The sequence below is a fragment of the Argentina silus genome (assembly GCF_951799395.1).
Source record: "Argentina silus genome assembly, chromosome: 1".
NCBI lineage: Eukaryota > Metazoa > Chordata > Actinopteri > Argentiniformes > Argentinidae > Argentina > Argentina silus.
The window spans coordinates 11,253,453-11,266,736 of NC_139655.1; the positions used below are offsets into that span (position 1 = coordinate 11,253,453).

At 45.7% G+C, this 13,284-nt stretch overlaps 1 protein-coding gene across 2 annotated transcripts in view; it reads right to left on the minus strand.

Annotated features, from left to right (window-relative positions):
- The window catches only part of map3k22 (mitogen-activated protein kinase kinase kinase 22), a 36,989-nt gene that overhangs the window by 7,442 nt on the left and 16,263 nt on the right, over window positions 1-13,284 (minus strand). For both annotated transcript variants that reach the window (XM_083672592.1, XM_083672591.1), the window contains exons 4-13: window positions 13,183-13,284; window positions 11,151-11,188; window positions 7,774-7,873; window positions 7,470-7,586; window positions 6,791-6,905; window positions 4,891-5,024; window positions 4,598-4,671; window positions 3,003-3,064; window positions 910-981; window positions 63-227 (exon numbers count right to left, since the gene is read on the minus strand). The exon at window positions 13,183-13,284 is cut by the window's right edge and continues 8 nt beyond it. In XM_083672592.1, the coding sequence (XP_083528718.1) occupies window positions 63-227; window positions 910-981; window positions 3,003-3,064; window positions 4,598-4,671; window positions 4,891-5,024; window positions 6,791-6,905; window positions 7,470-7,586; window positions 7,774-7,873; window positions 11,151-11,188; window positions 13,183-13,284 (979 nt within the window). The remainder of the gene's footprint in view (window positions 1-62; window positions 228-909; window positions 982-3,002; window positions 3,065-4,597; window positions 4,672-4,890; window positions 5,025-6,790; window positions 6,906-7,469; window positions 7,587-7,773; window positions 7,874-11,150; window positions 11,189-13,182) is intronic.

The window sequence follows — 13,284 nt, forward strand, 5'->3', positions numbered from 1 at the left end:
TAAACCATTTGTTACTATTCTTTCCTGAACATGGGTGGTCTTTAGCGGGGGGTGGCACTCACACTTAGGGGCGCTGCGCGGGCAGCTCTTGTCGGTGGCGCGGCCCAGTGTGCGCAGGTCACTGTACTGCAGCGTGTTGTCTCCATTGTAGCTGCGCGTGCGACTGGACGGAACCAGCTGGAACAGGTTCTCCTGAGGCATGAAGCTCCGTGGGAAGGTCCGACGACCTAAAGGCACACACACACATCCATTTATTTTCATGCACAAAAACACATGAAATGGAATGCACTATTTGCACCACCACGTAAGCTAATGTGCTTTATGGTTGATTACTGTTAAAACAAACTATTTAGGGCCCACTTCACCTCCTAAACCACACACTTACAAGAACACACACACTTGTACAATGAGAGAGCCCTTGGCCAAGGCTATGGGCCAGCAAGAGTAGAGTGCCTCTCTCACTCCATTCCGCTCCACTTCCCCTCTCGGCCTTCCCCTCAGACAGGAAGCAGCGCAGCACTGTGTTTTTATACAAGTCAGAGTGCCACACAGGGGAAACGTAAATCACTGCTAGCCAAGGTTAGGTTCTGAGTAAGCAACTACCAACAGCTGCCTAGGAGAGCTAGCCAGGACTTATAAACTACTCTAAAAGGTATAGCACATGTGTAAAATCATAACTGCTATTAACAGTAGAATCAACCATAATAATAGTAGGGTAGATAAAAGTATATCGTTTTAGCAGAAGTCACCAAACCGTTGTGCTACTGGTTGAAAAGTGAAATCAAGCATACATTGTAAACAAACCTTTCTCTCTCATATGGGAGTGGTGCTTCTGTGTACACAACAGAATCATGGTAACTTATCTTGCTTCATCTGCTTGATAGTGCATGCATTGTTCAGGCCTCTTACCGTCACCATAGTCCTTGCTGCGATTGGACAAGTGGAACTGGCGAGGGAAAGTCCCTCCTTTCCCGTGTCTACCTGCAGGGGGAGCAGTGAGACAGAGCTGTCAGAGCTGGTACTACAATGGCTTTCTAATCAAGACCAACAACTACAACAAAGACCAAAACTGACTCTATAACATCATAATGAATAACATGCATGTAATGCATAGAACTTAAATTGATGCTTTAAATTGAAATTGAAATGATGCAAACACTGTACAGTCCATGTCTACTTTATTATAATGACTTCTAGAATACACCAGTGTAAGGTCTTGAATACTGAGAAGACGCTCCCTTCTTGCCTCCCTCTCTGAGTAATCCCTGATCTAACAGTGTGTGATAGAAGCAGGCAAGAGTTCAATATTCCATTCCATTACATTCATTCATCCAGCCATGTTGGATCAGTGATTACTTTGAGGAAGGAATGACTCCTTAAGCATTCAATCAGTGCAGCTAAGATCCCCACACTGAGCTGAGGCTGATTCCTGCTAGCGTTAGCCTTAGCCGTGGACTCAGCAGAGCAGTAACTGAAGGCAGGTGGGGGAGCAGCACTGGCACAGGCGCTTGCTGACTCCCTGCACACACAGAGACCAGAGCTGTGGAGCCATATGCAATTGAAAGCAGCTGTTTAGTCAGATGACTGCCTCCCCTCGCTCTGTTTTTGTGGCCGTATCCCGGGGAGACAGTGTTATTTTCTGTGTTTGGCAGCGGAGGATGGAGAGGAAAAATCTACTCACAGGGAATGGTAAACAAATAATGTAGCCCTCAGCAGGAAGGGCCACACAGCTTTAGATCAGGGAGGAGTGTGTGTGTGTGTGTGTGTGTGTGTGTGTGTGTGTGTGTGTGTGTGTGTGTGTGTGTGTGTGTGTGTGTGTGTGTGTGCCTGTCAGTGTGTGTCTGTGTGATGGGACTGATTGGTGTGTGTGTGCAACAAGAATATTCTGTGAATGCTGTGTGTGTGTGTGTGTGTGTGTGTGTGTGTGTGTGTGTGTGTGTACTGATTCTGAATTAGTGTGTGAGTGCACCCATACTGGGTGCAGTGCACCGTATGTCCCAGAGAGTGAGGGTAATAGTATAAAGAAAGAAATGCAGACAGAGAGACATATTGAAAGTGGAGAATGAGAGAGGGAGAGCAGTCTCTTCTGAACAGATTGGGAGAGCTGTGCATCCTCCTCCTCCCAGAACGGCTCCCCTCTGTTCAGGGGGATTATTATCTCATTATCTGAGAGCCTGTTCTATTTGATCTGTGTTCAAGAGGAAGAACAACACACAGGGACAGAGGGAGGCTCGGAGGATGAGGGGGAACATGGAGGGACACAGGGGGAGTCAGAGGGGAGAGGACAGAGGTAGGCAGAGGAGAGAGAGAAAGATGGGGGGAGACTAAGGGTAATGTAGACAGGAGTAAGGCTGAGGGTAGATGTTTAGTTCCACCACATAATTATGTCCTCCTCCTCTGTTTCATCACTAGAGAACTCCTCAAGCCAGAGACCAGAATGACTCTCTTTAACACTCAAACACTATTCAACACCATTCATTATCACCTTTACTCCCACTCTGTTATACTCTATTACAAGGGGAGGCTAGTGGAGGTAGAAATCAGAAGACGGGCTTATTATCAAACACACCATTCCTCATTCCATTCCATGCATTACAATGAGCCCGCTGTCCGATTTCTGCCTCTACCAGCCCCCCCTGTCTATTACCCTCTCTAGTCTAGACTGCTTTATAGTTCACAAATACTCTAATCACACTAATATTATTCTCTCTGATACATCAAGATGGGAGTTCAGATTCAAATCCTCTGGTCATTGAGGTTTCTCATTGTGAAGTTATATTGGCAACTAATCAACAAAGGGCTATTGAGAGTCGTCTCACATGCTTCAAATGCTCATATGAAGAAAAGAAAGGTAATTAACAACATTTCACCACAATGGTGATACAAAAGAAATGTAATTAACAACATTTCACCACAATGGTGATACAAAAGAAATGTAATTAACAACATTTCACCACAATGGTGATACAAAAGAAAAATGCAGCAGGTTTCTCATCTCTTACCTTTGTATTCATAGTTGAGGTTCAGGTAATTGTTGTCCCGGTTGTTCTGGGAGAAAGGAGGGCTGAAATGACAAGAGAGAGAGAGAAAAAAGATGACAAATGACTTGGCTATTTTAGTCTGTAATTCCCTTGTCTTCACCCTGAGAGTCTTGCCTGAGCTCCTGTACCAGTCAGCCTGATGCTGTACCAGATGCCCCAAAGATACCTTGATATAGAAATGATGTTTTATTTCCTTCATTGTTAAGGTACAGAACACGGTATCACCTTCAGCGTGTTCAGGCATGTTAAAAGACTGACATCCATGACTGTGTCATTGTTGTTGTTAGTGAGCGAGACCACAGGAGACTTACAGTTACAGTGGATTGACAGCAGTGTACCAAACTAGTACGGCTTTGACATCTAGGAATATAGATGATCAATCTCCTGACAAAGTCACTTATGAGAGGTCTAGCTGGATTTAGGCGTCTGTCAGGCAAACTAAACAAACACTGATAACAGTGAGTCACTGAGTCAGTGCCTCTAGTGGTTCACCTCTATTGCCATCAAGACACTCCATCATCTAAAGCTGTGTGTGTTACTGTCGCCCTGCCGCCCCTCCCCTCCCCTCCCCTCTCTATGATTGTCTGTGGCTAGCCCTGACCCTTGACCCCCCGGGAGAGTGACGTGTCTGTTGACCGCAGGACGGCGTGGGGCACGAGACCCAGGATAAGGGCTACGCATGCCCGCTCACAGGGAAAAGTTCCATGCACTCGTTTCCTGCCATTGTTCTTGGGTCCAGAGCTCAGATAAGGCTTGTGCAGGTAGCGTTGTTTCCACCTCTCTTTCTCTTCTCTCACTTTCTCTCTCTTCTCTCACTTTCTCTCTCTCTCTTCTCTCACTTTCTTTCTCTCTCGCTATGTTATTCTCTCTCCAGCACTCACCTTCTGACTCTACCTGTTTCTATAAGCATGCTTTCTGACAGGCCCTCTCCCACTCACTCAGGGCCCTTATTTGATTCAGCAAATAGCGCTGAGCAGAGCAAAAAATACCATACAACTCGGAATACAAACAGTTTATTGTAACTTAATTTTAACAATGGTTTGGGAAAAACTGTAATTACTCAATCAGAGTTTTCATGTAATCATGTAAACGCTAGATGCAGTATTCAAAACCGCCATTGAGTTATTTCTCATTGTGTCTATTAGAAATATTAAGGTAAAGATGGCTGACTTTGCCCCAATTTTTGCACATGGAAATTGGGGCCCTCGGTCCCTCTCCCCTTGTCCTTTGCTCTCTCTCTCTTTCTCTCGGAGCTATGATAATGATGGAATCCGGGCATCCAGATAAGGGCTATGTCGCCATGGTAACAGTGAGGCCTACCTGGTTGGCCTAGAAGTGACCTGATTCCATTTCCTCAGAGGCAGCAGGCAGCTACACTGGGCTTTGTCTCTGTTTATACACTTTGGTGTGTGTGTAAGCACAGGCTAATCAACACAATAGACCTAAATGTGAACACCCATACAGACACTCCCTTAAAACAAAATCGAATAGCACAGTGAGCACACACACACACACACACACACACAAACCAGTTATATCACAAACTCATGACTCACCTGTCCAGTGCTTGGTCTATTGATTGGCAGCTGCTGGACAGTGAGTTGTCTGCACTCACAAAGGGCTCCAGCATCTGATGTATGGAACAAGAGAGATTGTAGGAGAGAGGATGACAGAATGTGAGATGGTGAGAGAGGGTAATAAAGAGAGAGAGTGTGTGTGTGTGTGTGTGTGTGTGTGTGTGTGTGTGTGTGTGTGTGTGTGTGTGTGTGTGTGTGTGTGTGTGTGTGTGTGTGTGTGTGCGCGCGTGTGTGTGAGAGAGAGAGAGAGAGAGCAGAGCTCAGGGCCTTACGTTCTGGTCTAGGATCTCAGGTATGAACTCCCCCTCACTGTGGATGCTGGTGTAGGAGCCCTGGCGTGCAATCTGCTGCTGCTCCTCTGGAACACTACCTGGGGGGGGAGACGTACGACCTGTGTGCAGAGAACCTGGGGGGGGGGGGCGGGGGGGGGGGGAGAAGGAAGGTGGAGAGAGTGGAGATAAGAGGAAGGAGAGTGAAGCAAGATCAGAATAGGGGAAGGAGACAAGTGGAGAAAGAGGAATGGAGAAAAGGAAAGGATGAGAGTGAGAGAGAGAGAGAAGGGGGTTGAACAACAGGAAGAGGTAAGGAGAAAAGAGAGTATAGATAGATCGAATAGAGAAAGAGAGGGAAAGGGAGGGAGAGAGTGATAGGTAGTGATAAAAAAGGGGGACAGAGAGAAAGAACCATGACACACTGTTATTCACGGTAAAAACAACTAAATGGTGACATTCCAAACATAAATCATTGACAACAGCATGGTGCCACCTCGGACCTCAAGAGTCACAGAGCCATACAGAAGGGGAATGGAGAGAAATATATAAGATCCCTCTCTCTCCGCCTCTCTCTTTCTTTCCCTACCTGCCTCTCTTACCTTCTCTCTCTCTGCTCAGCTGAGTGATGATAATGCAATCAGGCCCACATCATATCTCCACTCAACCATCCACTGTGACTGTCTCCCTCTCTCCCCCACACCCACCCCCTCTCTATCGCTCTCCTCTCTATGCACACTGGGACACATTAAAATACAATGTGGAGGTGGAACAGCGATATTCACACTGATTACAATGTTTAGTTTAAAAAAATAATAATAATAAAGTCACAAGAAGAGTGTGTGACCATGTGTGTGTGTGTGTGTGTGGAGTGAAACATTGACCTTTCAGAAATGACCGCATCTCACAGAACTGAAAAGATTTAGACGTGTCAGTGGGAAGGCTGATATTTCACACAACACAATAGACCTTCACGCTTTGTTACAGAACAAGCGGAGGAAAACACTATTGAAATGTGAGGCTTTATCTGACTGTGCATAGCATGTCAATGAGCAGATCCCTCTCAGCCTCAGCCCAGACTGATAACAGCTTCCTACTTTACCACACAGCCCCAACGAAATCATAATCAGATAGATTTTAATAGAAAAATAATTGCAGCAGTTCTAGCCTTTGAATCCAACACTAGTATTTCCAGATTAGTAGAAGCACTTGGTTTTAGAGTAGGTACTTGTCCTTGCTTGTCCTGTCTGTATCATATCTGTCACACGTGTCAGACATCCCCCATTTGCATTCCTATGCGCTCAGTGAGATAAAGCGTGTCGTTATTAATATTCCTAACTGCGTTTGGCATCAGTGTGCTGTACATTAACACTGACAAGCTGCCCTTGAGGACCTGCAGGTGATTTCACACCTGGACAAAAGGCCTTGACGTCAGCAGACCTGGGCTGTAACTCTCTGTTCACTCTCCCTCACTGTTATTTTTGTCCTCCCTGTCACTACTCTCTCTCTTCACCCCCCCCCTCTCTCTCCCTCTCTCTCTCCCCCTCCCTCTCCCCTTCTCTCTCTCTCCCCCCCTCTCTCTCCCTCCCTCTCTCCCCTTCTCTCTCTCTCCCCTCCCTCTCTATCTCTCCCTCCCCTTCTCTCTCTCTCTCCCCCCTCTCTATCTCTCCCTCTCTCTCTCTCTCTTCACTCCTCCACCCTGCCCAGGCGGATGTGAGCAAATGGAGCGATAGAATTGGAGTGTAATGACTTTTTGATAGAGGTGTAATGGCGTTTTGATTTGAGTGGGAGTAGTGCATGGTAGGGCGGAGTGAGGAATGGCATGTATGTGAGTGTGTGTGTGTGTGTGTGTGTGTGTGTGTGTGTGTGTGTGTGTGTGTGTGTGTGTGTGCTGCTGACTCACCTGTGGAGTGTTTGCGGACTCTCTCTGAGCCCTTGAGCAGAGAGCCCTTCAGATCTCCAAGTGAGCGGGACGACCTCATCTCACTCTGTTTGTCCCTGCTGGTCACCTGTAGGAACTACAGTACACACACAACACAATACACAACACAGGAAGTGTGTGTGTGTGTGTTGGGGGGGGGGGGGGGGGGGATGAAGAAGGCATTACATCATTGTGAAATGACATCATTGTGTCAATCAGCTAAGGAAGTTACAATACTGTCTGCTCAGTCAGAGATTTCATCAGACAAAACCATGGCACAATGGACTCATTTCAATGCACAAATAACTTTGTATAGCTTACTTCATAAAGCCTGTTGACAACCGTGTAATTACAGTCTAATAAGCTTTTAATGATAGCTAATACGAGACAGTAATCACATTAAACACACATAAGAGTTTTTCAAACACTGAATCCCAATGACACCAAAACTGCAGTATCACAACATTGCTGCCAAATAGAGAGTGTTATTAGAGACAGAATGGACTCGGTCTATAAGAACTCGGTCTATAAATAACTTACCAGCCATATAGTGTGTATATGAGTCTGTGCAGGTCTATATGGTGAATCTAGAGGTAGAGCATATGGGAACAGTCTGTAGGGACAGTCTGTATGTTTGGGGTGTGTGTTAGTGGGGACTCACATGGTTGTTCTTGGGGGTTTTGAGCAGCAGTCTGAGCAGGCTGTTGACCCCGGTGGTGGAGGCCACACTCAGCACTGCCCGGTCCAGGTCCTCCTGGGTCTTCAGAGGCAGCAGCAGCTGGAGGGGGACAACAATCATTTACACATACCTGTATCAACAGGATGAGCATACACTCAAACACAACACAGAATCCCAAAGTTCTGTATGGAACCTATACAGCAACAGGAACCTGGATGGATTCAAATTCATATTTGCTTAGCAGAGTTTTCCATACTAACATAGACTTGTACAGAGGGGCAGTTACCTCCTTGTCTGTGTAGAACAGGTCCATCTGCTGGCCAAAGGCCTCAGTCACCTTCTGCAGCAGCTCTTTGATCTTCAGAGGCCTCTGGAACGGGATGATTCTGGGAAGGAGAGGACGGAGACAGGGTCACAGTTAAGTGCTATTTCTGACCAGTGCCATGAGAGTGGTGACACACACAGCTTTTCACTCATCTCAGGTTGTTTGACTGTAGAGAACTACAGTAAGCTGATATTGACCATTCAACTGGCTCATGTTCCTACTTCTTTGTTCACTTCACTTCCTGTATAGTCAAACACAATGCTACAGTTGAGCTCATCTGTGGTTGACATGTTGTGTCAAATTTGCAAACTTAGGACAATAATATCAAGACCAGGTAACACAGCAACACAGCCACCGGGCTAGAGGAGAAAAGAGGAAGAGAGAGTCAGAGATGAAACAAAGAGATAAAGCAAGAGAGAGATGGAGGGTCTGTAGTCCTCTGTAGGCAACTGAGATGGCAAAGAGGCATTCATCAACGTGAGGACAAGGAGGGCCCAGCTTGACCCCTCTGATGTGTGTGTGTGTGTGTGTGTGTGTGTGCATGTCTATGCAGTCTTTCTTTGCATGTGAATGTGTGTGAGTGTGCATGCCTTTGTGTTTGTCTGACTTTATCAGTGACCCTGTAAATGTCTGTCTGTCTGTGTGTGTGTATACTATGTCTGTGTGTATATGTGTATGTGTGTGTGTATGTCTATGTAGTTTTATCTTTGCATGTGTACGTGTGAGTGTGCATCCCCTTGTCTGACTTTATCAGTGATCCTGAATATGTCTGTCTGTCTGTGTGTATGTGTGTATATACTATGTCCGTGTGTGCCTGTGTGTGTGTGTGTGCCTGTGAGAGTGTGCGTGCGTGCGTGCGTGCGTACGTGCGTGCGCCCCAATCAGCACAAGTGGGCTGCGGTTTCAACACCGCCGGGCCTCACATCTAAGCCAGCACAAAGGCAGATGGGAAACTTCCTGAGAGGAAAGGGGAAAAAATCTGGAACAGCAGTAAAAGCAGCAGGAAGCGTGTTTTTCCCTCCTCTTTTAAAGTTCATCTCACACACGCAGAGAGAAAAAGAAAGAAAGAAAAAGAAGCGAGGGGAGGGCCTGATCAACCCTACAGGCCCTTCTCTGTCCCCGTCTACCTCCATCTCTCTCACACAGAGCCTGTGCTTTTGAAGAATCTACTGCCTGCTATCTTCTCTCAGTATCCTGATAAGAGGGTTTGTTTTGTGCCATCATTTCCTCATCAGAGACCCAAACGGTCCCTATCTTAATGACTGTTCATTGGTCCCCATTTGAGGAGGGGATTCTGGGAAGGGGGAGGACTGGAGATCAGAGGCAGAGCAGCAGCATGACTAAACACTGTCTCTGTTTATTCCCAAAGACGGGACTGATAAGAGGGGGGAAAGGGGGCAGGAAGACTCTGCTCTATGGCTTTCCACCACACACACACACACACACACACACACACACACACACACACACACACACACACACACACACACACACACACACACAGGGCTGGTTCTGTCCCTACACTATCTATCTCTGGCAGGGGACGCAGACCCATGGCCAAGTCTCTTAGAGAGGGACCCAGCTGCTCTTGGAGAGGGACCCAGCTCCTCGTTCCTGTTCCAGACACTCAGCTCCTGCCAATATGAAGAGACTTTGAGCATGTCCAATTGGAGTGTCACCCCAAATGGAGGGTCAATTGGAGTCCTAGTCCAGCTAAGGCTCTCAGGTCTATACTGTATGGAGTCACTGTTAGTGGCCTTACAAGGAGACTAGTGTTAGCTCAGGTGGTGGGGGTTACATGAGGACTTTGGTAGAGAACTTTGAGTGCTTTTATCCCAAAATCCTTGTTAATACAATTAAACACTGACAAATCATGATTTTAAATCATGTAGTAGTTCTGTAAAATATAATCCTTACAACACTATTTCAGAGAACCAGTCTTTATTGTGTAACATCATTATATATTGTAGACTTCAAAATGGCAATAAAATCAAAGTGAAAAAGGACGTAGCTTGGACAGGGATTGTTTTCCTTTACCACTTGGCTCGAGAAATAAAGACAGACAAAGAATGATCAAAGGGAGAGAGAGAGAGGAGTTAAGAAGAGAGGGGAGAGGGGAAGAGAGCCTTTGGCTTTGAATACTGTGAATGGCTTCTCTTAGAACAATCCATTCCCTCCATCTATCTGAGAGTGCAGTGCAGTGTGAAGTGAGTTCACAAGAGATCCGTGAGGAACATGAAAAAAGTGCCTCTTCCTCAGCAGTAGCCAATTAGAGCTGTGAAACAGAGGAGAGGAGAGGAGGAGAGGAGAGGAGAGGAGAGTGTGACTTCTCGTGCATTCATGCTGCTGCTGTTGCTGCTGAGGAGAGTGTTTGGTTTCTCCTCACATTCTCACTCTGATGACTCTGTGGGTTTCTAATCCGTTTCTCATTGAGGCGATCTGTGTCTCTTCTCAGTAACTGATTCTGTTGAATAAATGTGTATCTCTTCTGTTTCTTATTGTGATGAATGTTCAGAGGGTTTATCATCTTGTCATCAGTTTATCATTGTTGTGACGTGGCTACATGTGTCTCCTCGGCTCAGTCCCTCTGGGGAGGCCACTCGGTCTATGAACTTTGACCTTCCTTCTAGTATCCTAGAGTTGTTGGCTCTGCCTTAGAGGGTAGAAGTGTGATGAGGACCTTAGAGAACCCATATAAAGGTGCAGAACTACAGGGTAGTGTAAAAATGAATACCCAAAATAAAAGCCCTCCTGTTTAAACTACTGATTCTTTTATTTATAGGCCTTTAACTTGAAAGTGCCCAGATATGGTAAACATATAGGCTCACCTCAGTGGAAAAGACCAAGTAAGAATGTCCCTCTCTGTCAACCTTACTGTAAGCATACACATACTCTCTCTCCCTCTTGGGTGACTCTATAATTTGCAGTTGCAGTGTTTTGAGTGGGACTGAAGAGAAATTACTGTGTTATGTGGGGGCGTGAGGGAGAGCAACAGGACATGAAGAATTAATATGGGGCGTGCCTGTGAGACTTGACATTGAGCTAAAACATTTGGCGCTCTCTCTCTCTCTCTCTCTCTCTCTCTCTCTCTCTCTCTCTCTCTCTCTCTCTCTCTCTCTCTCTCTCTCTCTCTGAGTGCAGATCTGCGTCTGAAACACAAGCCCCGCCTAAATGTCAAGGCAGGAATTTTCCCCCTCTTTATGGTGGTCTGGCATGTTTTTGCACTTTCCCCTCGACACAAAATCCCAGGCATGGTAAAACATAACATAAAATATCCTAACAGAGGAATTAAGGCTTGGAAAGAGGAGTAGAAAAATAATAAGAAAGTTCCAACGTACCGTTTCTCTCTCTCATGCTCCAACTTGACTCTTAAATCCTGTTGAATGGGAAAAAACAACGGAGAGGTTTTATAACGATGGAAAGTTCAAATGTTGCCTACTTCAGGGTGGTATCTGGGTTTGTTATTGCTGTATAGGGACATGAATTGAGGGTATTGAGAAGATATTGAGACGGAAACATTGATATTTCAAAAAGGACATCATTGACCGTATCATTTAATGGAAACATTTGGGTCTGACAACGGACTCATCTCAGATCTAGAAAAGTCAACATGCTTACTTGAGGCCATGATGATAAGATAACACTCTAACATCCCATTGGAAGATTGTGGGTAAAAACAAGGGGTTTTCCCATCATGTCACTGGCCCACAGCAGACAGAGGTGCTCCAAGAGCAAACTCTCTCTCCTCTGCTTGTTTATACTCCATCATAAACAGAGATGCTTTAGGAGCACGATTGGCCAATTATCATTCCAGAGACATGAAGGAATGAAAGCATGAGGAAATGAGCGCCAGAGGAAAAGAAGCCACGGTAACAGAGAAGAATCTTCTATGCTGGGGCCGTTAAAGGACTAGGAATACTTTACTTGAATTATGTCATCTGTTATTACATCTAGTAAACACCCATACAACTTACAATTTGTCTAATGGTTTGACTGAATAAATAAACCATATCAGATGTGTTAAACAGGCTTGTCTCTGTGGGGCTGTACACCAGATTGTTCAGGGCACCACAACGGAGCGTTGCTTGCTTGTTGCCATGCTGCACTGTAGTATTTGCTCTAGGATTGTGTGGGTTGGTAACAGACAGTAGGGCTTGGGTGCGTGTGTGTGTGTGTGTGTGTGTGTGTGTGTGTGTGTGTGTGTGTGTGTGTGTGTGTGTGTGTGTGTGTGTGTGTGTGTGTGTTTTTATCTACACAACACAGTCATGTATAATATGTGTGTAAGGCGTGCTTTGAGACTGGTATTACTGACAGTGTGAATAGAATAACTCACGAAGCACACCCAGGGGATGAACACACACACACACACACACACACACACACACACACACACACACACACCGTATGCTTTGTGATGCATGTTAGGGTCAGATCTAAACTCTAGATATTTGTAAAGCAGATCTCAGCTGCATCCTGTTTTAAACGACAACCTCCATCAATCAATGTCAACAGGCAACAGGCAGGTCACACCTACTGTAGATTGGAGGAGGGAAAACATTTTTGACTCCAAAGGCCAAATTCCTTACAGAGTCCTTGATCTTTTTCAAACAATTTCAGACGTTTTAACAAATACCAAATTTGTGAAAATGTCAGATTCTTCAACCATAAAACAGAGGTGACAACAGTAATGGCCCCGTTTCAGTGGATGGTAAAAATGCTTTTCTGAAACATCGCCTGAGAAACTAATTTCTCACAACCTTCTCGCTGTGCTGAACAGAGTGGCTGACTCTCCTCTCCTCTCCTGACTACCCAGCCACAGGCGGCAGGTGTGAACAACGACTTCCCCTTTAACATGCCCCAAGCTACAACATAAAACATAAAACATAGCTTTGGGATACCACTGTTTATGACAGCGTGCTATTCATGATCACAGTGAGGTCTTTGTTGGCCTGTGAACACTTTGCTACAGTATGTGAACCTTTAACTGAATGTATGGTACGTGTGAGATCCTTCTTGGCCATCATTACATCAGGTGCTTCTGGGAGAATCACAAGTACTATTGAGTGAATGTGAGCATACAGTACTATAGGTGTGTTGTGGCGCTTAGTGGCGTAGCACACTAATGCGCACACCACGTAATCGCAAGGTTCCTGGTTCGATTCCGACCCTCGACATATCTTGCATGTCATTCCTCCTCTCTCTCACCCATCCTTCCTGTCAATCTCTACTGTCTCTCTCAATAAAGCAGAAATGCATTAAAAAAATATGAAAAAAAAACAACAAAAAAACTACTATAGGTGAGTGAATGTGAGCATACAGTACTATAGGTGAGTGAATGTGTGAATCACGCTGGGCGAGTATTGTGTGTACCTGTTTGTAGAGCAGGGTCCTGTTCTTGGGCTTGTGGCTGTTATGCTGGGCATAGCAGCGGCCTAGGGCTGCCAGGTCCTTCATGATGGAGTTGAGAGCCTC